We start from the raw sequence: 15,272 nt of genomic DNA, 5'->3' as shown, positions 1-15,272 counted from the left end.
TTTTTTTTTTTTAAGAAAATAACAGGGTGCTGGATATTCTCCATTTATGGCTGTTATTCATTCTCCACCCTGCTCTGTGGCCTGGGAGGATGACCTTCATAGACTACATCCCCTCTTGCTGGGTTTGGCCAATGAGAGTCAAATGGGCGGCGCTCCCAGAAGACTGGTGAACTAGAGGCAAAAGTGGTCAGGAATTAGAATCCCCCGGCTGCCTCACAGATGGGCTGTGGTTCAGCAGCTGCTGTGTCCCCCAACTAAAACCACCATAGTGTGGTCTTCTATAGCCTTAGACCTTGCCAGAATCTAGTACCAGCCCCTTCCTCTGTCCTTGGAGTAGTGGTAGCTGCCCCCTGTTGCTACCCTTGCCTGGGTACTTCATTATCCCTTGACCTTGCCTACACCTTGGTAAATAGTCTTTTATTAAACTTCTTTTCCTACTGGGACCTTGAATGGTACAAAAAATAATACAAAAGTCGGGAACTCACATATATGAAATTTTGTATGACATAAATAACAGAAGACATGTTATATAATAGGTGTATATTAGGATGCTTTGAAGAAATATTTTAAATCTTGGCAATGTTAGTCAATATCAAAGTTCGCAGACTTGGCCTCCTTGCCCTCTTACTGGGTTTAAAAAAACATACCTGTACATCAATCTTCCTCTTTCTCTTGCATTCATTCTTCCCCATTCACCATTTTCAAAGGCATCTTTGGCTGCTGCTACTGCTTTATCAACATCCACCAAAGAAGCATAGGATACTTTGCATATTGTCTATTTCAAGATGAGTAAAAATAGGCTAAAGGTTATTTTATAGTGAGATATATGAATATGCTTCTTCGAATTAATATTATATTATAAAATCCAGAGAATGTTATGATGGAAACCCAATACATCCAGTAATAGAGTAACAAAAAAAGGAGACCCCCAAAACAATTTTAACATGAAAATTGTGAGCCTGAAATTTGGTATTTCTCATGTCACACTACATTATGGAAAGACTCATTTAGGACAACTATAACTATTTCTTCTAGTGCCTTAGGGAAGTTGAGTTTCTTGCCACGGAGCTTGCAAAGTTTGAAAAATTTCCCCACAGCTTTATTGTGTAGGTGTGCCTCTGATGTGTATATGTATCTGTCTAAATTCATCATAAATATTCATTCTATAAAATAGGCTACGGTAGTTAACAGCAGCCAGGACCGGAACTGAATAGTTGAAAAGAATGCAGGAAGTACATTTATAGGAAGTGCTCAGAGGCAGAGTGCTAGAATAAAGTAACTTCTTGAGACTGTCTGTCCGACAACTGTGTATAAACTAAAAATCCACGACCAGTGGTCACTATGCCCACTGAGCGATTACTCACAGAGCCGTCTGTTGGGTTGATAGTGTCGTAAGTCTTTCCATCTTCAGCATCTGTGAACTGTCCATTTATGAAACACTGATATGGCATATTTACTGTCATTGCATTGACCTCCTTGGAAACCTAAGAGAGAGTTATAGTAATAGATTCAATGGATTTCTGTGCTTACCCATTTGATACTGACTAGCAATGAAGAAGCTATTCCCTAGTGCAGAGGGAGAAGTTAAGTCAGTGGGATTCTAGTTCCTACTTTCCGAAGAGACAAATATATGTGAGATCTGGGCCTCATGATGTTCAGGCTGGCGACTGAGGCAGGAGGTTGGCATCTGTGATGATGGAAGTGCTTGAGGCTGGGCTTTATAAGATCTGATTTTTTTCCTTAGACAGATCAAGAAACATTAACACAAAAGACCTCCAGATAATGGAAACACTACCATCTAGTGGCAACACCTATGGAGTGCAGCCATTGCTTTTATTTAAGCCTTGAAATTGCCTTTATCAATAGGTTTCCTTTTACACTGGTGCCGTTTTGAGTTTTCTTTCCTGATGTTCCTCCTCATTTCCACTCTCTCTCTCTTACATGTGTTGCCTACATTGCACTCTCCACAATTAGCTAATAAGTGCTGAAAGAAAAGACTGTCAACCAAAAATTCAATTTACAGCAAAAAATACCCTCCAAGAACAAATGAGAAATTAAGTCATTCCCAAATGAACAAAAACCGAGAGAATTCATTGCTATCACATTACCCTTGAAAGTACTAATAGTTGTTCTTTGGGCTGAAATGATAGCACACAAGACAGTAACTTAAATCTACATGAAGAAATAAAGAACACTGATAAAGGTAAATACAAAAGTCAGAATAAATGTAAAAAATGACTGCATGAAGCAGTAATTATAAAACGATGTTGGTGACTTTATAATGTAAAAAGTTGTAATTTGCATGACAATAGTAGCAAAAATGAAGATTAGGGAGCAGAGTATGTTGCAGCAAAGTTTTTCTATACTGTTGGTATTAAGTTGGAATTAATCTGAATAGGGAAGTTTTAAGCAAAAATGTCCATTGTAATCCTCGAGGCAACTACTAAGAAAATAATAAAAAAATATATAGTAAAAGTAACAGTAAGGGATTAAACGGGCACACTAGACAATATCCTTTTAATGCAAAAGGAAGCAGTAAACACAGAATAGAGAAAAAAAGGCATAAGACAAGACATATAGAAGCACAAGTGACAAAAGAACAAATAGATAAATTAGGCTTAATCAAATTTTAAAACTTTTGTGTGTCAAAGGACACTATCAAAAGAGTAAAAAGAAAGCCCACAGAATGAGAGAAAATATTTACAAATCATATATCTGATTAGGGTGAAAATAACCTCAAAAATTAAAAAGACAAACTCCCAATTGAAAAATAGGCAAAAGATCTGAATAGATATTTCTTCAAAGAAGATATACAAATAGCCAATAAGCACATGAAAAGATGCTCATCACTAGTCATTAGGGAAATGGAAATTAAAACCACAATGAAATACCAGATTACACCCATTAGGACAGCTAAAATAGAAAAGACAGAAAATAGCAAATAGCAAATGTTGGTGAGGACATGGAGAATTAAATTTTCCTACATTGCTAGTGAGATTGTAAATGGTGTAGCTATTGTGGAAAAGAGTTTGGTAGTTCCTCAAAAAGTGAAACATATGACTCATCAATTTACTCCTAAATATATACCCAAGAGAACTGAGAATATATGTGCACACAAAAACTTATACATTCATTTTCATAGAAATATTATTTGTAATAGTAAAAAAGTAGAAACAACCCATATGTACATGAAATGAGGAATGGATAAACAAAATGTAGTGTATCAACACAATGGAATATTATTTGGCCAGAAAAAGGAATGAAATAATAGCACATTCTACAACATGGTTGAATCTTGAACAAATTATGCTAAGTAAAATAAGCCAGATGCAAAAGGCCACATATTGTATAATTCCATTTATATGAAATATCTAGAATAGGCAAACATGGAGACAGAAAGTAAATTAATGGTTGCCAGGAGCCAGTGGCCAGAGGAGGAGGGTCGAGAATGACTGCCAATGAATACAGGATTTTGTTTGGGAGTGATAAAAATGTTCCATAATCACATAGTGGTGATGGTTACATAACTCTGAATATACTAAAAAAACCACTGAATTTTACACTGTGAAAGGGTGCATTTTATGGAATCTGAATTGTATCATTTTTAAAAAGATTTAAAAAAATTGATTTCAGAGAGAGGAAGGGAGAGGGAGATAGAAACATCAATGATGAGAGTGAATAATCCATCAGCTGCCTCCTGCACACACTCTACTAGGGATTGAGCCTGCAATCTGGCTATGTGCCCCAACTGGGAATCGAACCATGACCTCCTGGTTCAATGGTTGATGCTAGGCCACTGAGCAACACCGGCTGGACTGAATTATATCTTAATACAACTGTTATTTTAAAAACAAGTGGATGAAAGATATAGCATTTTTAATAGTATAGGAATCTTAATGATTTAGCTTTGAAACACCATAGACTTACATAATCCACTACTAGCTCTTCTTCCTGATCTTCTCCTCTAAGTTTCCTCACGACTTTTTGGATGAAGTCTTCAAACTTGGTGGCCATATAGACATCTTCATTCTGTAACTGAAGCCCACCACATTTCTGTCTGATCTCTTCAACCAGCCTTAAAGTAAGAACCAGTTCGTGTTACTCACATTTATTAAAGGATTTAGGGGAGCTGTGTTTTTATAGTTGTCATTTCAAAGTAAAACATGTCACATGCCTATATATATCCTGTGAAGTCTTCTATGATAGCAATCAGAGAAATTGATAACACCAGAAGAAAAAAAATTAAAAAGCTGTGTGGAAGGACAATGGCAGTTCTTTATATGCTTAAAGAGAAAAGAAAGCAAGGCAAAAATATTTTAATTACTTGCAATACAAGCAAGATAATAAGGGGCTCATAAAATCAGTTCCTTTTTCTTTCAAATGTAGTCAAGGAGTAATAAAATAAAGGAAATTTCCTAACTGTAAAGATTATGAGAAACACAAGTCATATTTTTTTTTTGGCGGGGGGGAGGGAGCATTGCACTGTTTATTTCTATTAGTTATAATGTGTGCTTTTAACACATTATAGTCCCTGTAGAGTGGGTGCAGTCAATGGTGAAGTACAGGGGCAGGGAAAACTTCAGAGAAAAGCACAGCAAAATGCTAGTGTTCTGGAAGAACTGCAATAATAAATTAGAGATTAGGATGAGATAATAAGTAGTCAATATACCCATCTCTCTCAATAGTCTCTCTTGATGTTCTTCTCACCATCTTTTAATGTACATAAACATGTACACGTGATTATGCTAGGGTAAGGTGAGAGTAGGATACAGGTGTGACAACTCATCCAAGAGGTTTTTGAGCCTGAGTCTGAGATACAACTGTTAAATTGGCTTTGTGGAGAAGAAATCTATGAGGATGAGCTCAGAGGAATGGGAGAGGGAGAGGGAGAGGGAGAGGGATAGAGATTTTTGCCTCTTTCCTTTCCTCCCTCCTCCCCAGAGGCAAGGGAGCAGGAGGGGAGCACCGCTGGGGAGGAGGGAAGGAAGGAAGGGAGGCTCGAGGGAGCAGGAGGGGAGCGCCTCTCCACAAGTCATATTGTAGAATATTTCCTCTAGATTGCGTGTAAGAATAAAACAAACATTTGTTTGTATCACATGATTAATGTAGGTACTAATTAGAACCATAGTTCAATATAATATCTGAAATCTTTTCCAATCCTTTGATTTTTCACTGCTGATTTTTCAAAATACAGCTGTTACTTAACATTTCTTGAATAGCAATGGTGAACTAGATGCACTATAGAAAGCCTACCACAGCTGTTGTTCAGTCATTTATCCTCTAAAAGAGATGAGATGCCTTGGTAATTCAAGATAATAATATCAGATGATTATGGTAAGCCAGACACTCAAACAGGAAATGGGTAATTCCTGCAAGAGTATTTTGCTGGCAAAAAAAAAGTACTAAAAGTACAGGATTGAAATCTTTAGTTGAGCAAGTTAGAAATTTCTGGGAAGTCATGAGTCATAGCTGAGAAATCTGTAATTTGAGGAACCAAAACTCTTGACTTTTGATAAAAAGTCATTTCCTCTTGAGATGATTATTTTTGGTTATTGAACTACAAAAGCTTCATGAATGAAGGGATCTTGTCTTGTTGATGACTGTATCCCTAGTGCAAAAATTAAACAAACAAAAAACTGTTCCTGATATATAGTAAGTGTTCAATAGATGTTGTTAAATAAATGAATGAATAAATGAGCAAACAGAATATTTGTCAAGAACACACTCGCTGTGTTGACATGAAAGGTTGTGTCAAGAGGAGTGACATTGTTTACCTTATTTAGTTAGTGACTATTGTGTCAAAGAAAAAACACTTCTGAACCTGGCCGGCATGGCTTAGTGGTTGAGCGTCAACCTATGAACCAGGAGGTCACAGTTCAATTCCTGGTCAGGGCACATGCCCAAGTTGTGGGCTTGATCCCCAGAGTGGGGTTTGCAGGAGGCAGCTGATCAATGATTCTCTCTCATCATTGATATTTCTATCTTCCTCTCCCTCTCCCTTCCTCTCTGAAATCAATAAAAATAAAAACAACAATACCTCTGCAACTCTCCACTATTAGGATTTTGGTACACTCTTCGTTCCAAAGAGTGGGTTTCTAGGACTCTAACCTTTTCAACTTGCTGTAATCCTCTGTAGAGAAATTCTGACTATAGGTTGATGATCCTTATTCTCACAAGTAGCCTGGTAATCCTCATTCTAGATAGATCTTACTGGGCAATTTGGGAGGATATGAAAAAACTATTTTGGTGGGAAGTGTAATCAAGGTCAGGTATCCTTCTGGATCAAACTATGTAGGAATTCCCGATTAACATTTTCACCTGGAACATCCCAATTCCAATGTCAAATTAGAGGAAAATCAGCTAAGAAATATAAAGACACATTTTTAAAGAAAACAAACAATTAGAAGGGTTGCTTTTCTGGGTATATAGGAGATATGAAAATTACTTCTGGTTAACAACAAAGAGAAGGAAACAAATATATATATATATTTGACTATGGAAACAAACCAAACAAAAAAGATGAAGAGAAACATAGCAGCTAGGTAGGATAAAGTAATAACATCCAGAACAAAGGATTTAGATTTTATTTTCCAAGTCGCACTCAGAATCCCTAGTGGACAGGTGTGAATGAGTAAGGTGGTGGTTTTACCTGACAACATCCATTGAGCTTGCTCCAGATTTAAAGAAGTCTGTTGAGTCTTCAATAACAGGAATGTTGCTTAAAATTCCAGCCCAGATGACCTAGACAACAAGAATAACTTTTCTGAGGGCTCTACCAGGCAGAACACTGGCAGAGACTGGCTGGCTCCTCAGCAAACCGATTTCTTTTTCATCTTGGATACAGGGCTTGACTGCCTTCCTCAGCATCTCTTCAAGTTAGATGCAGCTGTAAGACTGCCATCCAGCCAATGAATCTGAGTAGAAGTGATCTGCACTCCAGTCTTGGCCCTTGAAAAACTTCCCTCACACAATTCTCTCTGCTCTTTTGCCCTTCTTGGCTGTCTGGAATGGAGGTGACCCCCAGGATGACCTTGGAGAGAGCAGAACCTCTGAGTCCCTGAATAAGTCAATCCCTAATCCTCAGGTTCCAGCTTTCCCCCTAATTCCGATGCCAACCTGAAACTTGCTTTGGATTATTTATGTGAATGAAAAATAAATCTGCATATAAATTTGGGGGTTGATTTCTTATTGTAGCTAATACAAAAGAAGGGGAGCCCTAACGGGTTTGGCTCAGTGGATAGAGCGTCGGCCTGCGGACTCAAGGGTCCCAGGTTCGATTCCGGTCAAGGGCATGTACCTTGGTTGCGGGCACATACCCAGTAGGGAGTGTGCAGGAGGCAGCTGATCGATGTTTCTCTCTCATCGATGTTTCTAACTCTCTATCCCTCTCCTTTCCTCTCTGTAAAAATCAATAAAATATATTAAAGACAAAAACAAAAGAAGAGGAAATAAACGTCCATCTCCACTACTTTGAGTCCCGATGGTACCAGGTACAAAAATGCTTCACTCTTCCCAGGTAGGAGAAATAGTGAGGACATCACATGCTCACCTTGATGGTCTCCGCCACCTTCATCTCTTCGGCTGTAAGTTCTACCACTGAGGTCTCACCCGCTGAAAAGTACTGAGAGGCAGGAATCATTTTCCCATCTTCAAACTGTAGATTTCTCACCATCAGCTACAAAATAGCAACAAAATAAGGAGGAGAATTGAGGGTTCGGGCAATTCAAAAGTGAGGTGGGTGGAAGAAGGAATCATATATTTAAGGAGTAGATTATTTGGCAAATGCAAACATATGGATGAAGAGGACTTGCCATTATGTGTAAAGGGACTGAAGCAGTATTTTAACAATGGCAGCCGACAGGAGACAGTTAAGTCTAGGAGTAGATACATCTCAAAAATGGATAATAAGTTCCTGAAAAATTGACATTTGATGTGGGAATTTGAACTAAAATCTACGATAACTACCACCACTGCCACCATGTGAACACTTCACATGCACATGTGTGTACGTGGATGCTTAGTATGCATATGCTGAAGTATCTTATTTAATCTCATAAGTCCTGATGGAGGCAGGTGCCATTATTAGCTCTATTTTATTGATGCGGAAATGAGGTAACTGAGGGTAAGTAATTTGCCCAATGCCACACAGCTAGTGAGTAACAGAGCTGTGGTTACAACCCCAGAACTAGCTGGACCCTAAAGCCTGCAATATTAATAGCTGATCTATCCTGCAAGCTAGCGGAGAATATCTGTCATGTGGCAAATTCCCTTTTGCTTTCTTCATGGGGAAGCTTCCCAAGAGCCCACTGAAGCCAGAGCCCACACTCCCAAGCACAGGGATGTGGGTGGGCACCTGCCTGGTGAGGCCGAGACAATGAGCATCTAAAAAAGGACCACACCCATCTCATTTGATCCTCCCAGACTCTGGCAGTGGGAAGGCAGACAGATGGGATTACTCTCTCTGTTTCATAAATGGGGAAACAGACCCAGAGGCGAGAAGCATCCTTCCCAAGACCAGTAGATGGCAGAGCAGGGGTTTCTATCCCGTTTTCTGACTAAATTTCATGCTCTTTCTACTGCATTGCAAAGCTGGCTGTTCAGGTCCTCGGGGCCATCCTGGGAGCCTTGTTCTCATCCAGGCACATCGAGGTGGCTCATCCCCAGAGAAAAATGGGCACAGGTATCTTGAGGCTCCCACATCTCACTGCAAAGCCAGATGACCTTGTGAAAGATATTCCCTTAATAGCTTGGGGTATAGAAGGAAACAAAAAGAAGGCGGGTGGGGAGTAATTTACAGGTGACCGTATCGAACACTCACTGCTTTTCCATCGTTACCAAAAAGAACAAGTCCATTTTTGGTAACAAGGCCAGGCTTCTTGGCACCTTTAATTTCCAGGGGTTCTCCAGGAGGCATGGAGCTATTCAGTAGTGAAGAGCCATAGAACGTGACCATCTAATAAAGAGATCAAACCCAGAGTGTGAAGTGGGGAAGTTGCACCTCTGAACGGGTGTGTGCAAACAGTACTCTCTGCAAAAATGCTGGAATTGTCACTCATGATAAAATCAGACATCCCCATGTGAGAGACTGTAACAAGCATCTGTAGAGATGACACAAAGCAAGAGATAGTCTGCAACTATAGGATTGAAGAGTTTCAAAAATGCCCCACACCCAGACAACATGAGTATACATTTGTCATTTATTCACATTGATACAAAGGTGAATGAGATGAGAAGCTCTCACAGACTTTGCAGGCTGGAGGTAGGGTTTTTGAAGGGAATGGAGGTGTTGGGGGGGGGGGGCGGTGTGTATTCCAATGTATTGTGATGATTGATGGGAAGTACAGGGTGCTTTGTGGGTAGTTCATGGAAATAGGACTGGATCTAGACCAGTGGTTCTCAACCTTCCTAATGCCGTGACCCTTTAATACAGTTCCTCATGTTGTGGTGACCCCCAACCATAAAATTATTTTCGTTGCTACTTCATAACTGTAATTTTGCTACTGTTATGAATCGTAATGTAAATATCTGATATGCAGGATGTATTTTCATTGTTACAAATTGAACATAATTAAAGCATAGTGATTAATCATAAAAACAATATGTAATTATATATGTGTTTTCCGATGGTCTTAGGCAACCCCTGTGAAAGGGTCGTTCGACCCCCAAAGGGGTCGCGACCCACAGGTTGAGAACCGCTGATCTAGACCATAACCAGGAGACCTTGTTATTAACTGATTTGTTATTATAATTCTATTACTATCCTCTGTCATTTATTGAGGACAATAAAGTTAACATTTGCTGAATACTTTTGGCAGGGACCAAGCACTTAAATGAATGAACATGTGTTAACTCATTTAATCTTCACATAACCCATAACTCATAAAGGAGGCACTATTATTCCATTTTACAATAAGGAAACCCAGGCACTCAAAGGTTAAGTAACCTGCCCCAGGTTCCATAGCACATAGTGCAGAGCCACAATTTTAACTGAAACATTCCAGCTCCAGATCCCACACTCACTGCACTAAACTTCCTCCCTTGGTCCTTCATTGATCCCACATATTTTTATTTTACTATTATTTTTTAAATATATATTTTTATTGATTTCAGAGAGGAAGGGAGAGAGAGAAAGAGAGAAACATCAATGATGAGAGAATCATTGATCGGCTGTCTCCCCCTGGAGATGGAGCCGGCAACCTGGGCATGTGCCCTGACCGGGAATTGAACCGTGACCTTCTGGTTCATAGCTCGATGCTCAACCACTGAGCCGCGCCAGCTGGACATGATCCCACATATTTTTATTGGCACCTCATATGATTCCGAACCCTGCTTCGGTGCTGAGATTACCAAGACAACAACTTGAAGCCCTTACCCCTAAACGGTTCATAGTCTAGTGGAGGAGAAGGGCTAGGTAAATAAAGAGACACAATATATAATGTGCTGTGTCAGAGGTAGGCAGGGTATTGTTGAAATAGAGAGAATGGACCCTCAACCTCAACAGGCTGGACTCGTGAGTAGGTCAGGAAACTTCTTAGAAGAGGTGAAACCTGAGAACTTGAGCTGAGATTCCCTGGTTGAGGAGGCCTTTCCTGCTTCTTCCCCCACCCTCCCCCCATCTCTCCCTTGCCTCTCACACCTGCTGCCCACACCTGAGGCTCCGGCTTCATTGTGACTTTGGGGTAATACATTCTTCTGTCCCCGGGTCTTCATCTTTTTTTCTTATTCTCTACCTGTGACCTTTTCTCAATGTGCAGTCAAATAAGTTAGCTTTTCCAGGAAGCCTTTCCTACCACACCTGAATCTGGGCCTCAGGGATGTATAGCATTTATCCTACTGCATTTATTCACTTCTCTGCCTTTCCCATAAAACCGCAGGCTCTGTGAGAGCAGGGGTTGTGCCTACTGTCTGCTCCACAGCAGATGCTCTCTGTGGGCTGAGTCACATATACCTAGAATCACAGACCCTTCTCATGACCAAGGGAAGACCTGAGGAAGCCTAGACTTATGTGTAATACCTCTTACAATGGTAACATGAAAAAAAAAAAAACAAAAAAAACGTGGTCCCTACTCCATGCATCTTTGGACACTTGTCAACTGTGGCCGTCTCCCTTCCTAGCCGTGGAAGAGCATTTTCTTGTTTATTGGCAAAGCTGTCACATAACTGGTATCAGATTCTGACTTGCACAAGTAACATTCTTCACTTTTAAAACCCTGGAGGGTGCTGGGTTATTGCGCAAAGGTCTATTTTTCAAATGTTTCTGCGAAGTTGAACTAATTATTGCAATGGGTACAGGGTGCTTTGAGGGTGAGTTCATGGAAATAGGACTGGATCTAGACTGTAACCAAGAGAACTCGTTATTAACTGATTTGTTATTATAATTCTACTAGAGGCCCATTGCACGAAGAGATTCGTGCAATAGGCCTTCCTTCCCCTGGCTGCCAGCACCGGTTTTCCTCTGGCACCCGGGAAATGATGTTATGGGAACAAAATAATGTTCTGGAAACGGTAGGAAAAATATTTCCAATATAGGCCTTGTTAACATAAGAAACATTCAAACCTGTTTTAAAAAAAAAAGTGGTCCCTAGAACATACCTGTCCATTTATCTCTGTCCAAGCACCAGGGACTTTATCATGGCCTCGGATCCAGTTATGTAAAACTTCAGCAGACTGATCCCAAGAAATCTAGGAAAGCACAAAGCACAGGTTGAACCTCTTGATGGTGACAGCGTCAAAGGCAACGGAAACACTTCCGTCCCTCAGAAGTAGAAGTGGGAGTGGTTGGGCTGGCTGGCTTGGAGATCTGCCTTTGGGCAGCACTGGGAACCACTCAAAGTTTGAGGGTCATGAATTTTGAAATGTGCTATTGAGTTGGTATAAATACCTCAGCATTTTCCTTTTTCTGGATACCTTCATAGGTTGCCCCTTCTTCTGGCTGGGGAATCCGAGGAGCTTTTCCATCGGCTATGAGTTGAACAGCTTCCACCTAAAGCCAGAAACGTTACCTGTGTTACAGCCCAATGGGCAACAACAGGATGACCTGTTTAACTGAAGTTTTTGCTCTACAGAATTACTGCATATAAATCTGTCCAGAGAGTCAGACTATGATAATAACTAGCATTTCTTCAGATCTGTCTATGTGCCAGGCAGTGTGGTAGTTACTTCATGTGAAATACCCCTTGCAACTTCACTCCAATCCTGCAAGGTGGATATTATTATTCCTGTCTCACGGGTGAAGGAAACTGAGGCTTAGAAAAGCTAAGCAGCTAGCTCAAGATTACAGAGATGGCCTGTAGGTTGTCAGAAGAAAGATCTGCATCCAAGTCTATCTACTGCCAATATCAAGTCTGTACTTCCTTCTTTAAACAAATTTCAACCTCCCCTGGGCGATTCAATGGAAATTCCAGGTATATTATTGTAAAATAAGTCATGATGGGTTATTTCGTCTCATCATGATGATTCCAGACAGTGATACATTGCTATATGGAAGTCATTCAACTTGCTTTCTAGCTTAGGACACCTGGAAGTTTAAAAAGTTAACATCTACCCATGAGTTGGATTGCGTTTGGGATGTGTCCTACTTTCTCTTCCATGTTATATTTATATTTATGTTTGACTGGAGTTGAGAGCCTCTCTCCTTCACTGGGAGGCCTATGTGAGCTCAAGTTCTCAGATTTCTCTCTAAGCACTCAGAGCTGTTGACCAACCTCCCCAAGAGCACATGGAGCAAACCACCGGGGAAAAAGGACAAGTTACAGCTCATTCATTCTACCCACTTCTGGCTATCATATCACCTGGGTTTGGGTACCAGAGCCAGATTGGAAAAAATGCCACTGAACACATATAATACTATTTTGATTGTATTATGTAATTATCATTTTTGAGCACCTATTGTATGCCAGGTGCTTTACACAAATGCCATTTAATTTTCACAACAACTATCCATCAGGTAGTATTATCTAGATTTTATAGATAAGGAAACCAAGGCTAAAGAGTCTAAGTGACCTGCCCATTGTCATACAATAAATAAGTGATAGAATGAGAACTTTGGTGTCAGTAAATCATTAAATGATACAAACAGAATACTGCTCTCCTCCCTCTGAAATCAAAGGCTGCTGCTGTATATCATCTTACTGTCCATCTCTGTGTTGCTACTTCTACCATATCAAACTCGGAAAACATTAAATAACAATAAAACTTATCTTTCAATACTTTTACAGGTTTATATAGTTTTACTTTGTGGGGTACATGCTCTGAGCACATCTGAACAAATAGAGCAACACCAAATTTCACCCCATTATATAGACTGATTTCAAATACTTTTACAGGAAGTCCAAATTACATAGCACAATTTCTTAAGATTCTCTGTACTTCTTTACAATTAGTGTTATAAGCAGGGTTGGAGATTCAAGTAATTGGCAAAATAATTGAAACAGTTTGATTGCTAGTCATCCACTTGATCATTGCCCTCAGAAGATCAAATCAGCTTCATTGACTAGAAATTTTAAAGTTCAGATATCCACCCTAAATACACTATCCTACTGGTAAATGTAAAAGTTCATTTTATTTGGATTTACATTTTTAGTAAAAATTCCTAAAAGAAAAATATCTTCAAAACTCTAAAGGTTTACTAAATTCTTCTTGATGGCATAAATGTACTGACCATGGCTTTGATTCCTTCAGGAAAAAGAAATCGATTATATAGTGCATCCACTGTATCATTGGGTTCAACATCACATGACCTCTGAAGAAGGATGGGTCCTGTGTCTAAACCATCATCAGCCCAGAATACAGAAAATCCAGCTTTCTTATCTCCCATAATTAGAGTCCTGTGAAAATAAAGAGTTTCAACTTAAAAGTTTGGTTAACTGTACCATAAAATGATGAATTAGTGATAGTAAAGCACAAGGTAGTTACAATGGAGAGTTGATTGTGAATGAAGCTACTGTGAGATTTTTTTTAAAAAAAAATAAGTTTTGATTGATATCAGAGAGTAAGGGAGAGGGAGAGAGAGATAGAAACATTAATGATGAGAGAGAATTCACTGATCGGCTGCCTCCTGTACACCCCACACTGGGGATGATCGAGCCCGCAACCCGGGCATGAGCCCTGATCGGGAATTGAACCGTGACCTCCTGGTTCCTAGCTCAACGCTCAACCACTAAGCCATACCACTGGGCTGTGAGAAATTAATAATAGAGCTGGGAAATGTCACCACTTATAAAAAGCAATAGTTAATGGTACTGCTATTTTATACATCCATACATCTCTAGTCTTGTTAACACATACTAATGACTTACAGTCTACTGGAAAAGGCATTAGAGTCCATCATTACTACCACTCACTGACTACCTGGTGTCAGCTTCCTACAGCAGCATCAAGTAATTTTACCCACCTGGGTTCAATTCTTACCTCATATTTGACCCTGTATTAGGCAGAACAAGACAATGGGAGATAAAACTAAGGATGCTTAGTGCAATGTGAAGAGGAGAACTGATTGTTAATTTAAGTTGTGCAATTCAGGAATAAGCATCATTTAGAGCTAGAAGTCTGCATAAATTCTAGTAAAAGATAGTTGATTAATTCAACTAGCATTTGTATTTTGGGCTCTATAAAGCTTAGCCTAAGAGAAAAAGCCCTACCTATGGGACATAATACATATGAACTGGGTATGTGGACAAATAAAATCACATTAGAGAGCAGGCTAATGAAGTAGTAGATCAGCCATGTCCACGATCAAAATAATTTTTACTTCTCTGAGCAATTAATCAAGCCAGACCTAAATAAATCAACCAATCAATCACTCTTTTCAGAAATGTTGTGGAATTAATTGGCTTTATGTTACCAAGATCCTTGAAAATATTCATATACTTTGACCCAATGATTCTGCGTGTAGAAGCAATGTGAAATGAAAAAAAACACACCACAAGTTTAAGTACACAGATATGCATTACAGTACTATTTAAAGAGCAAAAAGAAATCAATTTATGTAATCAGATTTTAAATACAATGAATGAAATGTTCATCACACTTAAGCTAAGTATAGATTTTCTGTCTATTCAATAATCTGACGCTGAGAGATATCTGGGAGATGTACAGGTAAAGGAAAGAAGGTAGAGAAAGTGGGCAAGGCCCACAACATGATGTACCTATGGCAGTGGTCGGCAAACTGCGGCTCGCGAGCCACATGTGGCTCTTTGGCCCCTTGAGTGTGTCTCTTCCACAAAATACTGACTTCTGCGCATGGGCCACGAAGTGTTTTTTTTTAGTTTCTT

General features: G+C 39.6%; 1 protein-coding gene across 1 annotated transcript in view; it reads right to left on the bottom strand.

Moving 5' to 3' along the window:
* The window catches only part of ALDH1L2 (aldehyde dehydrogenase 1 family, member L2), a 45,599-nt gene that overhangs the window by 19,290 nt on the left and 11,037 nt on the right, over positions 1-15,272 (bottom strand). The window contains 9 exon segments of the mRNA XM_014535998.1: positions 648-775; positions 1,365-1,484; positions 3,928-4,075; positions 6,650-6,741; positions 7,550-7,675; positions 8,819-8,953; positions 11,593-11,682; positions 11,882-11,983; positions 13,661-13,826. Of these exon segments, the coding sequence (XP_014391484.1) occupies positions 648-775; positions 1,365-1,484; positions 3,928-4,075; positions 6,650-6,741; positions 7,550-7,675; positions 8,819-8,953; positions 11,593-11,682; positions 11,882-11,983; positions 13,661-13,826 (1,107 nt within the window).

The sequence above is a fragment of the Myotis brandtii genome, unplaced genomic scaffold, assembly GCF_000412655.1.
Source record: "Myotis brandtii unplaced genomic scaffold, ASM41265v1 scaffold155, whole genome shotgun sequence".
Classification (NCBI taxonomy): domain Eukaryota; kingdom Metazoa; phylum Chordata; class Mammalia; order Chiroptera; family Vespertilionidae; genus Myotis; species Myotis brandtii.
Note: the sequence above shows the minus strand (reverse complement) of the source record. Positions and strands in the feature narration are given on the sequence as shown.